The sequence below is a fragment of the Myodes glareolus genome, chromosome 7, assembly GCF_982192425.1.
Source record: "Myodes glareolus chromosome 7, mMyoGla1.1, whole genome shotgun sequence".
In the NCBI taxonomy this organism is placed as follows: Eukaryota; Metazoa; Chordata; class Mammalia; order Rodentia; family Cricetidae; genus Myodes; species Myodes glareolus.
The window spans coordinates 30,020,462-30,039,730 of NC_142032.1; the positions used below are offsets into that span (position 1 = coordinate 30,020,462).

A 19,269-nucleotide genomic window follows, 5' to 3' on the forward strand; every position below is an offset into this window, starting at 1 on the left:
TGTTTACTGGGAGCTAGTTTGACAAATTTATCATCTAAGTAGAATTTGAAATCGAACTGATGGGCTCTGCTATCTAGTTGAAAAAGAAAGAAAAAAAGCCAATGTTGTTGCTTTGGCTTTGAGAGGAATTGGCTTCTGAGATCGATGTTTGGGATTCCCTGCATACATTCTGTTGACTGACAGCTTTGGTCCTACTTCTCACTTAGGAATGGTTTAGCTGTTCACCCTTTCTCCCTAAAAGTCTGAAACTGTTCCCCATGCTTCTCCTTCACAGAGGGAAGGGCAGCTCAAATTAAGCTTACTGAAGGTTTGTTTTGTTTTGTTTTGTTTTGTTCCCCTTAAAATTTGTTTTCTCACCAGTTCACTTTCTGGCTTTTCACCAAAATTCGTACACAGAGGCAAATCTATTGCCCCAGAATATAACTCAATAAGTCAGACTTATTGCGGAATTGAGATGTTTTATGATTTCATTCTTATTCTGAATGAATTTCCTAAACATAGGACTAATTTCTACATGTTTTACTTTTCTAGCAGGGAATTTTCCCCAAATCTGCTTCTCTTTAAATTTTCTAATTTGGTATTCTCCTGGTACTTACTATCAGTACTATAGTAATTTATTTATTTATTTAAGTTATTCAACAACAATAAACCAGTTGGAATGCCTTCTATACAGCTAATTCCGTGCTGGAGTAGGCGGCCTGGGTTCTAGCCCCAGCTGTGGAAAGATAACAGCTCCTCAGTCAAGGTTCCTGTTGTCCTAGAAAACTTCTATTCTAGATTGGCCCTAGCATTGCGGGTAAGCCACTGTGATGGAGTTGGAGTAGTCAGGTAACTAATTTGAATGCAGCCTGCTAAGGAGTCTTTCCGGCCTTCATTCTAATTTCTACCTTCGGAAGAAGACTGTTGTCCTAAGTATCCCCCACCCTGACTGTCTGTGACATCTCCCAGTGTATGTGACAGTCCAGGCATGGAAGAGGGGAGAGGGTACCAACTGATACAGCAGGACGTATATGCTGACCGCCATGTCTGCTGTCATCATGAAGACTGACCCTTGGGCATACGACCCCCAACACCCACCCCCGTTTCTAGCTAATTGGCTGTTGCTATGTGATAGTTTTATTCATGGACCAGTTTGAAAACATGGAGCTTTCTGGTTATGGGGTACTCTCCCTCCCTAACTTTCCTTGTTTTTGTGTTTCTTGTGAGTTTGGCCCATCTCTCCAGCATCCATCAGCTGGATGGTTTACCATTAACCGTTTTACTCAGCTCCTCAGAATCAAAGCTGTCTGGTTGGTATTAAGTTCCCAACAGAGCCCAAATTCCCATTCACCCGCTCCCCAAATTATTCTGACGTTAAGAATCCTGGAGTCCTTAAAAAGGCCCCCATTCCTTCTCCTTTTGTACTTTCTAACATAAGAGCAAAGATGAAGATGATGAAGAATTGAGAAGTGAGACCCCTTCAATTTTGGGCAACATCTACCAAATAAGTCCTTTAGCCAGACTGTTAGGGTTCTGAACACTTTGATTCTGAATTTCTGACGTTCAGTTCTGTCTTATGTTGTATACAGTTGTCCTTCACTGTGAAAGTAGGTTCTGAACCTCTTTTTGGTTTTTAAAATTGTAAATAATGTTGTCTCCTCATTTAGAATTGGACTTTCAAGCCACTGACTAGGAAAAATTCCCGGGAAATCTCTGCCTTTGTGTCAGACTTCACTGCAAACCAGGTACCCCTTGTTTTAAGAAAGCACCATAAAGAGTTTTGGAGCTCACAGACCGATGGAGCTGAGGCTCGGGGCTCAGTGTGTGGCTCTCAGTTAACACGGTGTCACCCCTGCATGTTCCCTGCGGCCCTACCCTCTCAGGACATTACCGACCCTTGACTGAAGGCAGCGTGGAGGTTTCCTAGTCAGGTTTTCTGATTAAGGCAAGGGTGAGACCAAGTGTGGTGATCAGGGTGCCTCAGACTCTCCGGGACCCAGTCCAGATTTGTGAGCTTTGTTTCCCAAGTTGTTTTTCCCCTTCTCTGGCCAGTGGCATTTTCTAGAAATGTAGAACAACTCAGCTGGTGTTGTCTAAATAATGAGCTCGGTCAATTCTAGTTCTATTTTTAGGTGTGTCTCCTCCTTTCATTTCTAACTGGGGGTCCACACTGTAGAATCTGATGAAGACACAACTTCTTAGCTTTTGAAGCTCAGGGCTCTTCAGAAAAAAAATTGAGTCTGCCCTATTGTACCTGCGGTCGCTCCGGTTCCCTGTAACCTCATAGCACTCTCCCTCAGCTCTGCATGTGTCTCCTTCAGTGACAGATTTTTTTTTTAATTTTCCTTAAAGGAGGAAATGATGCATGTTCATCACTCCCACTTATATCCTGATGCTGTGACAGGGCCTGGCAGATATAAATAGTGTGTTCATTTAAAATCCATCCATTCATTCAACTTGAGTTCACTGAGGAACCTGCTGTATGTAAGCCAGCAGTGCTAGACCCTGGGGAATGCTGCAGCAAGACGAGGCCTCTAGTGCAGTGATGAGTCCGGCAGAGTGAGACAGCCAATAAACAGCCTGGGATCTGGCGTCAGCGAGCGTAAGGGAGCTAGAGACCGCGAGTCAGCGTCATGGCTTCACAGTGTTGGAAATAGGGCAGAGGTGGTATTTTCAGATTGGGTAACTGTGAAAGGCCCCGGATGAGACAGCAGTTCAGCACACACTTGAGTCAAATGGAAGACAATCCCAAGTAGGTATTTGAAAAAGAATGTTCCAGGCAAGAGACATAGCAAGTGTTTGAGGGTGAGTTTATTTCTTTGACTTCGTTGAGCCCCAAAGTATCTGTAATGGCTGGGAAGAGCTGTCCAGTGAGGTACAAACAGGGTCTCAAATGGAACCAGTATTGTCTGAATTTAATGCCAAGTGTGATAAAACACTGACATCTAATAATACAAACACACTTGTGTTGTGGAAGAATTATATAGGATCAACAGGATGCTCAGTTAAGACGCTTACTACCAAGCCTTAAAACTGGAGTTTGGATCTCAGAATCCATATAGTGGAAGGGGAGAAATGATTCCCACAAGTTGTGCTATGACCCACCCCCTCACACACACCCTAAATAAATAAATATGATTAAAAAAATTAAAATCATCTGGATGCTTTGTAGGTCACAGGATAGCGAGAGTTAAGTCCAGAGAATGGTTTATGGCGCCCATTGCCATAGTGAACACAACTGGTTTCTGTTATAGAGTATTTCACACAAGAGGCCTTGGATTTGCCCACGAAGCCCTGGTTTTTATGTTATTTAAAGAGGGAGATTCCACTAATTCAGGGGTACTCACAAGTGTACTTGAATATATTTTCTTTGGAACAAAGTCAAGTGGTCTGTGTAAGCACTGGAGCTCAGATGGAGAGGGATCCTGGCAGTCGGAAGCGGAAGACGAGGAAGACCACAGAATCACTGTAAGCGCAGCAGCTTACAGTCCTGCTCCAGGGAAAGGTGTCCCAGCTCTGCGCTGGCAGAGGAGGGTTTCCCCATCAAAGCCGTCCTGGCTCAGCTTGCTCTCCTCTGCTCCAGGGAAGTATTGCGGCTCTGCTCAGGCTGCCCGAGTGGGGGCGTGGGGTGAGGGGGTGGGGGGTGGTGTTACAGCTCTACTTAGGTGCCCCAGAGTGTTACAGTTCTGCTGGACTAGAGGAAAGTTTCCCGGTAAAAGCGGTACAGTTCTCCTTTGGTCCAGTCTGCTCAGACTCCAGGGAAGTTGTTATAACGAAAATGTCTGTCACACTGTGCAACGAGTCTCACTCGAGATTTATTGGTAAGGAGAATCCCGGGGGTGGGGATGAAGTGGCTGCCTCCTGTGAGAAGCAGCAGCAAACTGAACAGGGTCCAGAGTTTATATAGGGTTTCTTGGGGACAGGGTGAAGCTTTCCAGGGTGGATTGGGATTATTGGGTTTTGGTGGTCTGATTCTGAGGCAAACTCAGGGATTGGTGGGGTTTTGTGCTCAGGACCTCAGTGATTGGTGGGATTCTACAGTCTGACTCTAGGGCAAGATCAGAGATTGGGATTTCAAACCCTGGTCCTGGAGTCAGGTCAAGGTCAAGATGTTTTTCCTTGGCCTTTTCCACTCTGTAGTCTATATCCTGTGCTGGGTTTTCTGTCATGGTTTGGGGTTCGACATTCACTTAAGAAGAGTAGAGTAAGCCAGTTGACTGAGGGGCAGATTATGTAAGAACGAACTGAATGTACTAGTAGTGACCATTGGTAGCGTAAATATTTGAGAAAAAAGAAGAAAGCAGTTGGATTATGGGGCGGACTTGAGAACTTAATGGTGGAGATGTTTGGTGATGAAGCAGAATATTGCATCTTATAGAGCTGCAGGGTCACAGCGGGACTGATTGATGAGAGGAAATGATCATTGAATGGGTACTTTGAAAACTGATCCCAAAGAGGAGGAAGCGGGTAAGGGAAATGGCATCTGTGTTTAAAAGTATCCCCACATGTGCAGCTTTCCAGTGTTGTTCTTCCGGGGTGGTTATTACAGTACCAGGATGGATTTTTAGTGTTTACCCACAGTGTGTCTTCTGTAGTAAGAGATTTCTTTAGGAAGAAACTAGTTTTTTGTTTAAGATTTGTGTTTTTACGTATATGTATTTATTTGCATTCATGTATATGTACCATGTGTGTACCTGGTGCCTGAGGGTGTTGGCTTCCCTAGAACTGGATTTGTGGATGGCTTTGTGCTACCACTTAGAAACTGGGAACCAAAACCCAGGTCCTTTGCAAGAGCGGAAGGACACTGAGCATTTCTTCACTTTCAATTTTAATTTTAAAGTTTGTATGGTTGTGTTTGTACAGGGAGTCAGAGAGTAGGCAGGAGGAACTGGTGCCTGAGGCCAGGATCTTCCCCATGCTAATGCACTTCCTCTATCCCTGAGCCACACTGCCACTTTGTTTCATATTTTAGTCTCCAACCAAAGTTGTGGTTTGGGGAGTCTTGTATATTTGCTAGATTTTCTGCCACTGTAAGACTATAGCATTCCCTTTCTTTGAGACTAGAATTTAATTTCTGAGGACAGGATCTTTGGGCTGATTGGCAGCTGCTTCTGTCAGAGCTAATTTAATCATTTAGGTCTGTTTGGTACTAACAGGGCTGTCCACTAGCATTTGTCTTTGTTTTTCCCTAGTTGAGTTTCCTCAGTGCCTATTCTCACCTTAGCTGTCTCTCAAAGTAGTCACTTCTCTGTAATCTCCATGGTAGGTTATGACTGCAGAGAATGTCAGCACCCTGTCCCTGGTTTTCTTGTCTTGGATGGTGAAGATTAAGCAAAGTTCTTAAAGCATCTGATGTAGAATATTTGATGTGAAACAATTCTTTCCAGGTTTCTACTCAGTAGCTTGCTTTCCAAGTTCCAGAAGAGCCATTTCCTAACTTGATCCGCACTTTGTCATACACTATGGTAGACCAGATGGCTCTTCTCTAATTAACCTTCAACATCTTTCTCTGTTTAGTTACTTACCAGGCGTTATTGCAAAGGGTGGACACAGGGGTCTCTGCAACCTCAGTCTGCAGGAGGCAAGAAGCTAGTTCCATTTAGCACAACTCACTAGTCAGTGTTGGTTCAGACTTCTGGAGTCTGATTCCCAATAGCTTACTTAGGCATATTTAAGCATAGTACAATTTGGTGAAACTGTATTCTGGTGATAATTAATTCTATCCCTCATGTACAGCAAAACATACATAAATCTCTTTGAGGAATGAAGTAAGCTAAGTACAGATGTACGTGATCCATCAAGATGGGTTCTGTGGATTGACTGAGAAAAACAAGCTTACAGTATGGACCTAGGGGAGGATCCAGTGCAATCTCCAACCACATAGATAGTCCAAAGGTCACCAGGCTATTAACCACTTTGGTTCTCAGCCTTTTGGGAGGATAATAGATTATGCATTGTTTCTCTTGAAGAAAACCCCTGTGTGTTTAATGTTCAGATTCCTGTAGTGCACATCTGTGAGCACAGAGACCTCAGTGCCTCCTAAGGTGAATTGTGGGTGCGGCAGAGAACATTCTGGGGCAATTTTCCACTGATCCCATAGTAATGTCTCAAATGTTCAAACTAGGAACGCAAAGTTCCCTTTTGTTACTGTAATTATTTTGACACCTCTTCCATTATTTGATTGGCTGGTAAGCTGTCCACAGCTCTCTCTGTCAGTAAATGAGAGCAGAGCTCAGAGTAGTCTCTTCTCTTTCTTTTCTCCTTCCTTTTCCTGCTGCGTGTAACTGAATCTTTTGTGTGTCTACTCTTTGATTCTGAAAATTTTCTTCCATGTCAAAAATCTTTACCACTGGTCAAGAGGCAGATTCCAAAATAGCTGATCTTTAAGTAAGAATTTTTACATGAATTGTAATATCATTGATCTAATAAGCCTTTTAAAAATAAATGGTGCTATTCTTGTCTCTCAGTGGAAGTAGCTGAGACTTGGGAGAATCTGTTGACTTGTCCAACATCCCACAGGAACGTATGCTGGGAAGTGAAGGTTCTTTGGTGTAAGCCCAGTCTGGAACTTTGCTACTAAAGCAAACACTCTCTAGAAATGTATTTTCCTAACATATACTGTGGCATTAATTCCATGCACAAAGGACAAATAGAGTAAAAACAGATGGGGTTGGTTTTTAGAATAATGCCGTGTATGGCTTCTCATCTGGAAGACATTTGAATGGGATGCTAGAATGTTCTCGCCACCCCTTGTGGTTGTCATGTCGTGTCTGCTCCCTGTACATCATAGTAAATGTACATAGTTCAGTCCTAGCTGCGTGCTTTCTTGTAACCTCCGAGGTAAGTCAGAACCACCATTTGGGGATAAATGTCCCTCTACCAGCAACTGCAGACCTAATGCTCCACTAAAGTTGACTGACCAAGCTTATCCAAGGTCATTGTCTTACTTTCTGTTTTTTGACCAAGTTTGTGGGTTTCTTTTTGTTGTTTTTTTCTTTCAATTCTGACCCATCATCTCTCTGGCCTCAGGACTGAGATGCTTTCCTGCTTTTCTGGGGACCTTTTCTGAACCCCTTGCCTCTCAGGTCACCTGTAACCCCAGCTTCCTGTACTCTTCTGCTTGGTCTCCTCTATTTTGAGGAACATTGTGAGATGAACCTGTGGGACCAGACAGTAAATTCAGTGCCACATGTTACCTGGGCTCACCTTTACCATTTTAGATTTCATGGCCTAAATAGTCCAGGCCAAGGGAATGGTAGGCAAGCTAGATTTCCCTGGGTAGCCACTGCATTGGTGAATGCCAGCATTTTGACTAAGTTATTCTGTCTTAGTCCTTTACCGGAATCAAGTTAAATTTTTATTTCTAACACTAAGACAGTGTAAGAAATGATCATCTGTGTAGTCAGGTTAATAATAATAATGCTGTTTTAATATGCCCTCTTATATTAACATTGGAACTTAATCCCCAAGTTTTATGTTAATGATTCTTGGAGTTGGGGCTTTTAGGAAATAATGAGGACTAGATGAGTCAGGTAGGTGGGCTCCCCCTGACTTGAAGAGGGGATGTGCAGGCCATCTCACCTGCTCCGCTTCACTTCACCATTTCTGACATGGTGGTAATGTGGCAAGGAGCCCCTACCAGATGCTGAGCAGACTAGCACCAAGAGTTTGGACTTCTCAGCTGCCAGGCAGACCTATGAGCAAATAAACTAAATAATCTGATCCTGGTAGTGGTGGTGGTGGTGGTGGTGGTGTGTGTATTTTATGTAAATTTTTAAAAATTCTAATTCTTCATCTCACAAGAGATAAAACAATAACTTTGAGTTCACATTGTTAATCTGCATCTGTGGTTTTAAGTGGTTCATTTTGCCCTCTATTTTCTAGCGTGCCCCAGGAGTTCCTTTAATCCCTTCTCAGGTGTCCATCACAGATGTCTCTGTGTTCTTCTCCCAGCAGCCTCCTACAGCCATGATAGTGCCTATGGGATGATCCTCCTGGTTTAGTCTGACACTCGCCTACTGAGCTCCGTGGTCAAACTATTTGCCTAATCGTTTCTTTACCGACAAGATGAGAATGATAATAGTTTTTACCCAATATTGTTATAATGCTGTGTAGAAATAAATTCACAGCATCCCACAGTGCTTGGTACTCAGGCTGGTGTTGGGGCCTGCCTCGACAAAAATACCCTCTTCCAGAGTGTAGGCGTGGGAATTTAGAAATATAGTACAGAGTATGAAGATGCGAACACAATAATAAAATGCAGAAACATATAGGGTAGTATCGGGAGGGAATTTCATTGAGTACTGAAAATTTCCAACAGCTTAATATACCCCTGATTTCAAAAGGTAGTAGTAGAACAGAAGGACTGCATTAACATACAAATTGAAAGTCATTGGGGTACTTCGTTGGCTCCTGCCCTCGACCAAACACTCTGTAGGCAAACCACTCCCTGGGTGGAATCCCAAGTTATTTCCTTAAAGGGAACTGAAACTTAGTTGGAACCTTAGACTTTTGTTTTATGTAGGAACCAACTACTTCCCTATTTCAGAAGCTAGTTGTCAGAACAACTAGCCACACCCGTTGACAATAACCTTGAGAGACCAGAACTCTGATTTACTCGTAGGTGGGACCTTTACTTGAGTAAGAAACTATAACATTGAATGAACTAAAAAAAAAAAAAGTCCAAAACTCTCTGACCTTTGGCCTCTTTGGGCTTCCACACACTTCTTAGCAAAAGCATCTCTGTTCTTACCTGTTTTCAACTCAAACATCTTGAGTTTTCTTCCTTGATGCTTTTTACCCAATACCTGGTCTGTTAAATTCGAGCCTTCTTGCTGTACTTTCAACTCCTGTTACCTCCTACACCGGGTGGCACTAGGGTCTCCTGCTGGGCTGTTGCCCTTGGGTCAATCAACACTGTTCGCAGCTCTGAGAGGCAATCAGCGTGTATCACTCATGTATCACTACCTCTGAGAGGCAATGGCGTGTAACCTCAAGTATCACTAAAGCCATTGCCTTTATAGTGGCCTAGAAGTTTCTACCAAAGCCATTGGTTACTCCCCAGACCATGTGGCCTCGTGAACTTTGTTCCCCAACTTTCTAATAGGCCAACAAACGGTTAGGCATACTGAGCACGAGTGTTTTCTTCCAAGGGGTGTCATGGCTAGCCCTTAGGGCCCCGGGTTTTCTGGGGATCCTTCCACTCAGCTGGTAGAAGCCTCTTGTGAGATGGAATATTGCTGAACAGAAACGCAGATACCAAAAGTGTGAACTGTCTTTGAGTTGGATTTTAAAAAGTTGAGAAGGCATCGCACATCTATAGACACATCTCTGGGCTAGGAGCTTGACTGTCTGGATTCATTCTGCCATCTTGCCTATGGAGATGCCCACCTGCTAAGTGAGTTCTGAAAGACCTTAGGAGAGCATTTGGTTTTGATTTGTTGCAAGTGTGGTCTTTGCCCCTTCGTCTGTTTGAATAGCATTTCTTTTGAGTGTTTCCTGCAACAGTCCTGAGTTCAAGGCCCTGAGTTTTCCTGCTTTGCCTTCTGGTGCTCTGGAGATACAAATGCTGTAATGGGTGTGGAAAGCCCTGTAGGGGGGCCGGGGTAGGGATGGGAGAGTAGGGGAGAAAGGTGGCAAAGCTCAGTCTAGGGATGGATTTTCAGACCTGTCTGAATGAATGAAGCCATCTCAGCAAATATTTTAAACTAAAAGGTGAATGCAAAAAAAAAAAAAAAGATGTGGGTTGGAGGGACAGTGAGCATCTGGGAAGATTAATTCCAGCAGATAAACGACGGGGTTTACAGGGCAATGTGTGTGGACAGGAATGGGGACTAGCTGTTCTGAGCCAGAGACTCACAAAGATCCACCTGCCTCTGCCTTCCTAGTTCTGGGATTAAAGGTGCACACCGTCACCCCCCAGCTAATAGAATCTTAGCTTATATGCGGGAACTTGAAATGGGATTCCTCACACAGGTTCAAGCACCTTGTTGTCTTATGTAATTATATTTCGGTTTAGACTCCCTGAGACTCAGTTCTGCCTTCTGTAAAATGGAAATCATAGCCATGAATTGCTGGGCCATCTTAAGAACAGAGGGGGCTGGAGAAATGGTTCTCAGTGAAGAGCAGGGGCTGCTCCCGCAGAGGACCTGAGTCACAGCCGGTGGCTCACAACCACTTGTAATTCTGGTCCCAGGGGCTCTGACCCCCTCTTCTCGCCTCCTTGGGAAACAGGCACACGTGTAGTGCTTATACATATACGCAGATGTTCACACAGAGATAGAAAAGGAAAAGAAACAGAATGAAGTAAATGATACAAAGCTTGGAGGCATGAAGGAGAAATTTGGCAAAATTCCCCACTTTTATATGGACAACTTTGGTTTGGCTTTTTACAATTAGAAAGAAATGGTCAGTTAAGTATTGCAATTTCCATTCTTTAGCCTTTCTGTTTATTGCTAGCCCATTTCCCCGATGCACTAAGAAGGATGGCATTGCACTGGTCCTCCTTTTTCCTGACAAAGAAGCAAATTTTTTTCATAAATTTCATAGGAAATATATGGAAATGACTGAGGTCACCAAGAAGATCTCTGTTAAAGGTAAAACTAGCTAGCACGTGAGTTGTGCTGCTGTGGCCCAGTGACGAGTCCCCGTGGATTGCATGCTCGAATCCCTGAGCAGAGACCTGAATTGCACAGGACCCTTGAGCTCTGCCTACGAGGGCTCCCATCATGTTGCGAATCATCTCCCTTGTTAGTTGTGAATTTGTTGCTTTGTTCACTGTTTTTTGTATGGATCTGTTTGTTTTTAAAAGCCAAGAACTTCCAGAAAGATTTAGGTGATGAAGTCTATGTCAGAGAAATGGGTTAGAAACAAATGGAATGATTACCAAACAGTAGTAAATCTGGGGGTCAGAATAGTCATTATGTATAATTCTCTAATTCTTTCTTTGTTTTGTTTTGGTTTGGTTTGGTTTGGACTTTTAAGACAGGTTTTCTCTGTGTAGCCTTGGCTGTCCTAGAACTCACTCTGAAGACCAGGCTGGCCTCAAACTCATAAGAGACCCGCCTGCCCCTTTCTCCCAAGTTCTGGATTTAAAGGCATGTGCCACCGCCGCCTGGTTTATAATTCCCTTAAATGTGTTGATCTTTAAGATCTCGGGAAGTAATTTAATTTTGAACCCAGTACCAGTGGGCGTGCTGGCACTTATCTGCCTGCTCAGCACTTTGACAAGGGAGGGAAGAGCAACAGGAGCCAAAAGGCCACTCTTAGCAGGGAGTTTAAGAACAACCTGGGATACTTGAAATCCTGTTTGGGGGTAGGGGCAGGGATAGAGGCAAGTAGCATACTGCCAAATAATATTTTTCCGTTGATATAGTCCTTGGGGAGCCCCAATTCTACTCTAAGCCAAGAGTGCTGCTTATCCTGCTGCCATGGATTCATGGAAAGAGACTACTTGGGGCGGCAAAACTCTTTCCAGTATTTAATTGAACTTTATAGTCTATTCATTTCTTTGGCCCTTTTTCCTTTAGAATTTTAAACCTTTGTACTAAATGCCAAAAACATAATACTGCTGTTTTTAGCCTGGTTATTGAATCACACAATTAGATTCTATGTCCCATTTCCTTTTTGAAATTAGGGATGTTATAAAGTTCAGTAGGGGCCTTGGGCCATGGCTCAGTTATTCCATACTTGCTTGTATTCCAAGGCCCTGAACTCAACTACCTACCCCAATTCCTGTCCCAAACAAAGCTATATAAATCACCTGTACTGGAAACAGCATGCTTTTGTAGCAAGTCTTAATTGCATATAAAATATTAACAATTTTACTCATTGTCTTATCCGCAAATTTGACAGATATAATATTCTGAAGGAGGTGAGTAGTATTGAGCCTGGTGTGCAAAACAATAGTGGGAAGTTTGTTAGCAGATGCAGCCTGTGGAATGACAGTCCCTGCAGACTGTGAACAGATGGAACACAGACTTTGGGACACGAAAGGCATGTTTCTGGACATTCGATGAATGTTCTGGGTTTCGGGGAATTATACCCAGCATCTAACTCCTTCTTGGCATTTGCTTAATCTCTGGTAATATCCCATGGACATTCCTTCTATGATTGTTTTTCTTTTTTAAAAAATTATTTTTTGAGATTATAATATAATCACATCATTTCCCCGTTCCTCCCTCTAGACCCTTTTATATACTCCTGCTTTGTTTTCTTTCAAAGTCATGGCCTCTTCTGTCATTGTCGTTACACACATATGTGTATTCCAAAATACATAAATACAACTTGCTCAGTCTACACAATGTTACTTGTATGTATGTTTTCAGGGATGACCATTTGGTATTAGATGATCCTGCTTTTAGCATTCCTTAATTGCCTGTAGTTCCTTGTGTAATTCATGAAGGGTTGAGACCTCATGGTCTTTCCCCATCTACTTTTTCGTGTCCCTTGGTGTCATTCTTGTCCAGCTCCTAGTTGGGCAGTCATGTGGGCAAGACTCTATGAGTGTGCCTTCTGACAGCCCTAGGAAGCACAAGCTCACAACAAATTCCTTGAACCTCTGGCTCTTACAATGTTTCTGCTCCCTCTTCTTCAATGTTCCTTGAGCCTTTTTTTTTTTGACAGAGAATTCGAAGTGTGTGGAATTCTTGAATTTGGAAAAGGAATGCCTTTGTACACTAGAAGTATATACAATTCTTTGAAGCATAAATCCTTTGCTTTTAAACATCACAGTGACCACCATAGCCTGCACGTTCTATTCACATCGACACTTCCTTTGTGGTATTCTTGACTAACATTTGTTAACCATAGTTTTCACTTCTCTTGTGATGAAACTTGAAACCAGAGACGCACACATCTCCGTGGCAGCCTCGGGTAGAGTGAATTCTCACCACTGGGAGGGATGTGACCCCGTGACTATGAGAAAAGGATTAAAGCCAGCTCTGACATGACAGTTCTGACCAACTTGTGAAATACAGATTAGGAGTCACAATACCCACCTGTCTTTAGTAAATCCTCAATTAACTTGAACTGTGTGTATCCCCGTGATATGCCGGTAGAGTAGTAGAAAGTTGTTGTGACACACACACACACACACACACACACACACACGTATGTATGACACAGGTCACATTATTGCTCTTACTAAATCAACAATTACAAATGACAGTATTCATTTGGCTTCCACACTCCATTGACAAACCAAGCTAAAATAGACACAGTGCACAATGGTAAAGCAACCACACATTTGCTATTCTAAAAAACCTGCCCAGAGTTCCTAAATTTTCTTTTTTGCTCAATCATATTTACCCAAGCCAAGAAAAACAACCTCAAGCTTAAATATGTGATATATGCCAAAGGTGTGATTCTAGCCCCTGGCTGAATGGGAGAAAGTTAAGAGAGTGAAGGTGTCTACTGAAGGAGACACTTAGGACCACATTAATGAGGTCAAGTCTAAGAAACAGGTAGAATTTGGTGCTAGAGTTCATAGGATGGTGATATATGTCTGTATTCATCTCGCTCATCACAAACTAATGGCTCTTTCTTGTCCTTGTTTCTCTTTTGTAGCCCTCTATCCATGCCTGCTCTGTGTCGGGGGCCCCATATATCCAGAATGGTTATCCCTGTTTTCCCTATTAGGAAGAGGAGAGAAGTACTGTCTGAGGTAGCAAAACAATAAGGAGCAGTGTCAGGGTTCGACTCTGCTTTTCCCTAGTAGTTCTTCCTTTGACCCCAGGATGCCTAGAGTCAGTTCCAGATGCGTACTTCCTTGTTGTTTCCTGTCTGACTCCTCGACACAGACATACTTGAAGTTTTCGTGTGCATGTCATTCTGAGCACCTTGATGTTTTAGACAGAGAGACACGGAACATTTAAATGCCACGGGTTCTGCATGGCTAAGACCGTTCCGAATAAGATCTTATCCATTAGTTGTATGTCAACTCAGATTTAAGGCCTGTAAAGCCGAGTTTGTAGCAGTATAAATCCGTGAGATCCTTTTGGACAGCTAATGACTGTATATATAAAGCACAGCCTACAGTATTCTAAAACTTCCCATCTAGATCTTTTGCCAGTGATACTTTACCACTCTGATTTCAAGCTCTTGAGTAGGTTTTTGGGTTTGTTCTGTTGGGTCTTTGAAAACTTTTAAGTAAATGAACCTGCGGAATTTCTTGACTGAGAATGTGCCCTGTTTTTCCCTTTTTCTAGGTCTATTATTAGCAGAAGATTTTTCTGCATAGTTGGCACGCTGTACCTGTATCGGTGTATTACAATGTATGTAACTACACTCCCAGTACCTGGCATGCATTTCAACTGTTCTCCGAAGGTAAATTATTCCTCCCTGTCATTTCCCCTTTTTTGTTTGTTGTTCCTCTTGCCCTGGGGACCTTACACTAAGGCCAAGATGAAAATTTGTTCAGAATCACTTTCATCTGGGAACGTCCCTAAGCTGTAGGGCCAGACGGCCACACCCTTCTCAGAATTCCCCAGCTTTGCCAGCCCCTCCCAGATAGGAACAAATGTGGCTAGGGTGTGTGCTGGAAGCTTTCTGTGGGGGTAGAGCTCTTTGCTTCCTGCCAGACTATTAGATATGTTCCTTCGTGCAGATCTGGAAGCCTTCATCTGTGTTCCTTCACTGAGACAGAAAGCTGTTTCCTGTGGTACTTGTCCCTCTCTCTGTCTTCCCATCAGTCCTTTCAGCAGGGCAGGCAGGCACACTCGTGTCCCTTGGCAATCCTCTGCTAGTTTGTGTGAGGCTGTTCTTGGGAAGGGTGAGGGGCCTTGCATCTACTGCCTTTTCTTGCATCCCAGAAGATTTTGAAGCTGCTCTATATCACTCACTTGGTGGCTCTGCCTTTGCACCAGATTCAAATAACCATTACTTTGGAAGAGATTTTAACTAGAAAATCTTTTGAAATGTCATCAAATAGAAAAAGACTTAATTCTTTAATACATTAAAGCTCCTTAGTGCAGCAAGGAAGGAAAGAAACGAAGTTCTTGCCTTGATTTCCTGATTTGTATATAATGCTGTATAATATAAATACAATACTATACTTTGAGATCATTTATCTGCATTAAGATGTGTGCTACAATAGCCAGCTGTCTTTGGTCCCATCCCTTTCTGAGTCTCTTTATGCCAAAGGAGACATTTTCTCAGGAGTTTTGGAAAGGGGCCTGCAACATTCTCTCTGGATTTTTTCATGGCATCTTTATGATAGGGAGTTCTGGATCCTTTTAGTTTTCGTGTGCACTTTGTCTCCTCCCAGACTTAGCAGACATTTCCACAGAGATGATGGGTTGCTTTCCTGACTCTGTGCAAGGTTCACTGCATTCCGGAGAATGCACTCAGCCAGCACTCCTCCGTCTCTGCCCCTCTCTTCCTGGTCCTTGCTCAGTCCGTCCCAGGAAGCCAGCCTCACATTTCATTTTGTCAATGCTTCCCAGAACCCACTTGCAATGCCCAGATTACAAAATTCACTCATTCATTTACTTATTTTATATTTGGAAAGACCTTGTCGTTGAGAGTCTGACAGCTCTTGCTGAGAGTGTGGTTGATAAACAGAATGTTCTGTACTGTCCCCTGACGATTGTGGCACACACTCAAGGGCAATTCAACTCTTAATAGTCTGGATATTGGTAAGGTTGCTGCAGAGAAGTAGGTAGATGTGAATTCTAACGATAAGTCTACGTCTGGGGCCTGTTTTCCTTTCCTGGTTCTAGTGCTATGTCTCTGTGAGGGTGTGTGCATTTCGAATCAGCTCTTCAAGTCCAGAGTGGCGAGCTGTGATTAATTAGAGTCAGCCAGAGTCACAGCCCATGGCTAAGAAGACCTCTCGGGTTTTGTTGGTAGAGGCAGAGGTAGCAGGCACCTCACAGAGATGAACTCAAACGTGTCACCCATGTATTGGCCGGAAATCCAATAGTGCCGTGATTTTATGGCAGGCTTCTAAAACTCAGAATCTTAAAAACAAACAGCTGAAGGTAAGTTAGCACACCTTAGCACACAGTAGTTAAAACAAGTCTAATTTATTTTGTACAATAAGGAAAAATTCTGCACACCGCTTTTTTAATGCAGGACTTCATGTAGCTCGGGAACACGACTTTTTATTTTGTTCTGGAATTTTCAAATGTATTCAGTGTAGAGAGACTAGTGTAAGGAAATCTGCTCTATCCAACACTCAGGTTCAGTCCTTATGACAGCATGTTTGTTTTGGCTCATCTGTCTGCCTTTTTTTTATTTCGGAAGCATTTTAAAACATGTATCAGACAGTGTCAGCCACTAAATCACTACAGATGTAGCATGTGCCAGAATACTGGACATTAATTACATAAGCATTATGCTCTTGGTAGTCAACAAAACTAGTAATTCTTTAGCATTGACAGTTATCAGTTCATGGAATAGCCTATTTGTCTTGAAGGCATTTCTGATGGTTTGTTTGTATTCGTTCGGATTCAGAGTCTGTACATATTAACCGGGTCTGTCTGTCAGACTCCCCACCCTACCCTCCTCAGTGAAATGTAGAGCTCCGTTCCTCGGTCCTGATCTCCACCTGCATTCACATTCTTAATGGCCTCATCTGTGTCTTGGTGACGTCAGTTCATTTGTTCCTCACTCCTCCATACTTTTTCTCAATAGGAAGTTGTGTTTGGAGACGTGACTAGGTTCAGTTTTAGCATGTTTAGCAGGAATTCTTCATGGAGAGAACTCAGAGAGCTGTCTGGATTTAGGCCGAAGAACTGGAAAGGACTCTCGAGCTTGAGACTCGCCGTTCTGCCACATGCTGGAGTGCCCCAGTATGGGCCAGTATTCAGGGAAGAAAAGGATGGCCCTTTAGAGGTCTCAGAGACCACACCAGGCTAAGGGACTCAGAATCAAAACGAGCCTTGTAAAATGTCTCTTATCAAGACATCGTCACCACCAAACTGCCCTCAGCCTCTAAGACCAAAAGTACAGGAAGCAGAAAGAACACTGGGTCACACGCCGGCCTGCTAGTCATGAGGTAGATGAAAGTTTAGGGGCAAATCTAACTAATAAAGTCTTTGATATGATCTTAAGGATTTGTGAGTGAGCAGAGACGGTGTAGAAGAGGCTCTATCTCTGTGAGACTGCAAGCAGGGAAGGAACTTGGTATTGCTGTCCTGCTCTTCCACTGAGAATTGGGGCAGTTTGCATTAAGCACCCTGTAAATGGAGATTTTTCTCTATCCCGCCAGTCCCAGTGGACTGGTTTCTCTCCGCCCACCATGCCCCCCCAGTCACTTCATTAAGCACCCTGTAAATGGAGATTTTTCTCTATCCCGCCAGTCCCAGTGGACTGGTTTCTCTCCACCCACCATGTCCCCCCAGTCACTTATGAAATAACCATTCTGAGGCTTAATGTCATTTACAATTGTTTGGCCAATGTCTTAGGTCTCTTAACTGGCTAGCTCTCTTTTATAAGTTAACCCATTTCTATTAATCTGTGTCTCACCGCGTGGATGTAGTTTACAGTGATGTGGTGATGCCCTGGCATCTCGCTTGCCCAGCAGCTACACGGCGTCTCCACTCTGCCTTCTCTTTCTCCCTATCATGACTTTGACTTAACCACTGGCTGTGCTCTGCCTGGCCATTGCCTGGGACAGCTCTGTTCATCAACCAATAAGAGGAGCGCATAGTCACAGCATACAGAAGGACAGCCTACATCAGCACCCGCTATGTTTTATGAGCTCAGGTACAAAAGATGGGCCAGATAGAGATACACTTTGTTGAAAACACCTTAAAATTTACCTGGTTCAGGATTGTCCCTTGTGGAATGAAGTTTTGAGATGATAATGTAATAGGATCAAGATGAGGCCACTAACCCCAAAGATGAAAACACCACACAGACTCGAGCCGTGTTCAAGGGTTAAATTGGCAATATAGAAGGAATGAGAAGGGAAGAGAAAGATTTCAATGACTGGGTTTTACCACTCGGATAATTATAAGTGGGAAGGAAGGGGGTTAATGACTTTGGGACGAACACAAGTACTTGTGAGACAGCTAAGTGACATCTATAATGGTTAGGTTTGTAGTCTCAAGTTGAAGTGAAAACCAGGGCTAGGAAATAACTATTTGTGATTTATCATCTTGTGAATGATGGTAAAAGCTGTGACTATGAGTGAGAAGTCCATAGAAAGAGCAGAGAATCTTTAATGCTTATGTGTAGAATTGGATGGTCAGCTTCTGAAGTCTCTTTAGGCCTCTTTCTTGAGAGATTTTCTCACTCATCACTACACAGTTTTAAGGCAGTTCAGGCTTTACATGAACACTCTGCTGAATGAGGAACTTAAAGTTCAAGTTAAAAGTTCCAGCATCACTTTTACCCCCATATTAGTAGTATAACTAATCCTTCCCTCCGCATCAGAGTTCAAGATGGGCAGATTGTACGAAAGTCGCTGCAGCAAATCTGCAATAGTAATGATAGAAGTTGGTCTCACAAGAAGGTAAGGGCTTTAGAAATAGTCACGAGGTGGCAGGGCAACCGGGGCACAGGCCTCCAACCACATATTGCTGCAAACAGTCATAAGTCACTGGGACATGCAAAGATGTGTTCACCTCATGGATTACATACAACAAAGCACCTTCCTGTGCCCGTGGGGTGCGTGCTGTGCCAGGCTTATGCTGGAGGCTGCCAAGCATCTGATCCCTTGACTAGCCTATGGCAGTGTTTCTGCAGCTTCTCCCCAAGAGGATTTGTGGATCTCCACCCTCCCTCTTCTTGTCAAAGCTGTTTAGAATTAGAAACAAACAAAAAACCAGGAACAGCTGGTAATCTTTGATTTTAGGTAAGTTTGTATTTTTCTAAACTCTTTTTAAAAAAAGAAAGAAAGAAAAGAAAAGAAAGCACCTGTGTTTACTCCCCAGATTTGCCAACTTTTGGAAAAGTTGATCTGGTGGTGACTAAGCATTAACCTGAACTACACAATGTTCTGTTGTGGTTTCTGTGATGACCTTAGATTTCAGACAGGAGATGACACCTCAGCCAGGGCTCTTAGCAAATGAATTTCGTTTGAATTTTTATTCAGGCCCTCAATAAACAGGTCACGGTCAAACAAGGACCATGGTCATGTTTGGGCAGCCTCTGAGGCTGGTTGTTGAGTGGGGCAGCCATGAGAAACCCTCCACAGTTACCGTCTCTGCTGTTGCAGAGACTCCCACTCAGCTTGTCTCAGTGGGAGATTTCAGAATCAACGCTCCTTGAACTCGCTGGCCTCACAGGCCCCTTGTCTTGCACAAGTCCCGCCTTATAAGGCAGCAGAGTCTGCTCTGTGAC

At 43.3% G+C, this 19,269-nt stretch overlaps 1 protein-coding gene across 11 annotated transcripts in view; it reads left to right on the plus strand.

Annotated features, from left to right (window-relative positions):
- The window catches only part of Sgms1 (sphingomyelin synthase 1), a 265,051-nt gene that overhangs the window by 229,147 nt on the left and 16,635 nt on the right, over window positions 1–19,269 (plus strand). For all 11 annotated transcript variants that reach the window (XM_087907991.1, XM_087907994.1, XM_087907990.1 and 8 more), the window contains one exon: window positions 14,187–14,304. In XM_087907991.1, coding sequence (XP_087764117.1) covers window positions 14,187–14,304 — 118 coding nt within the window. The remainder of the gene's footprint in view (window positions 1–14,186; window positions 14,305–19,269) is intronic.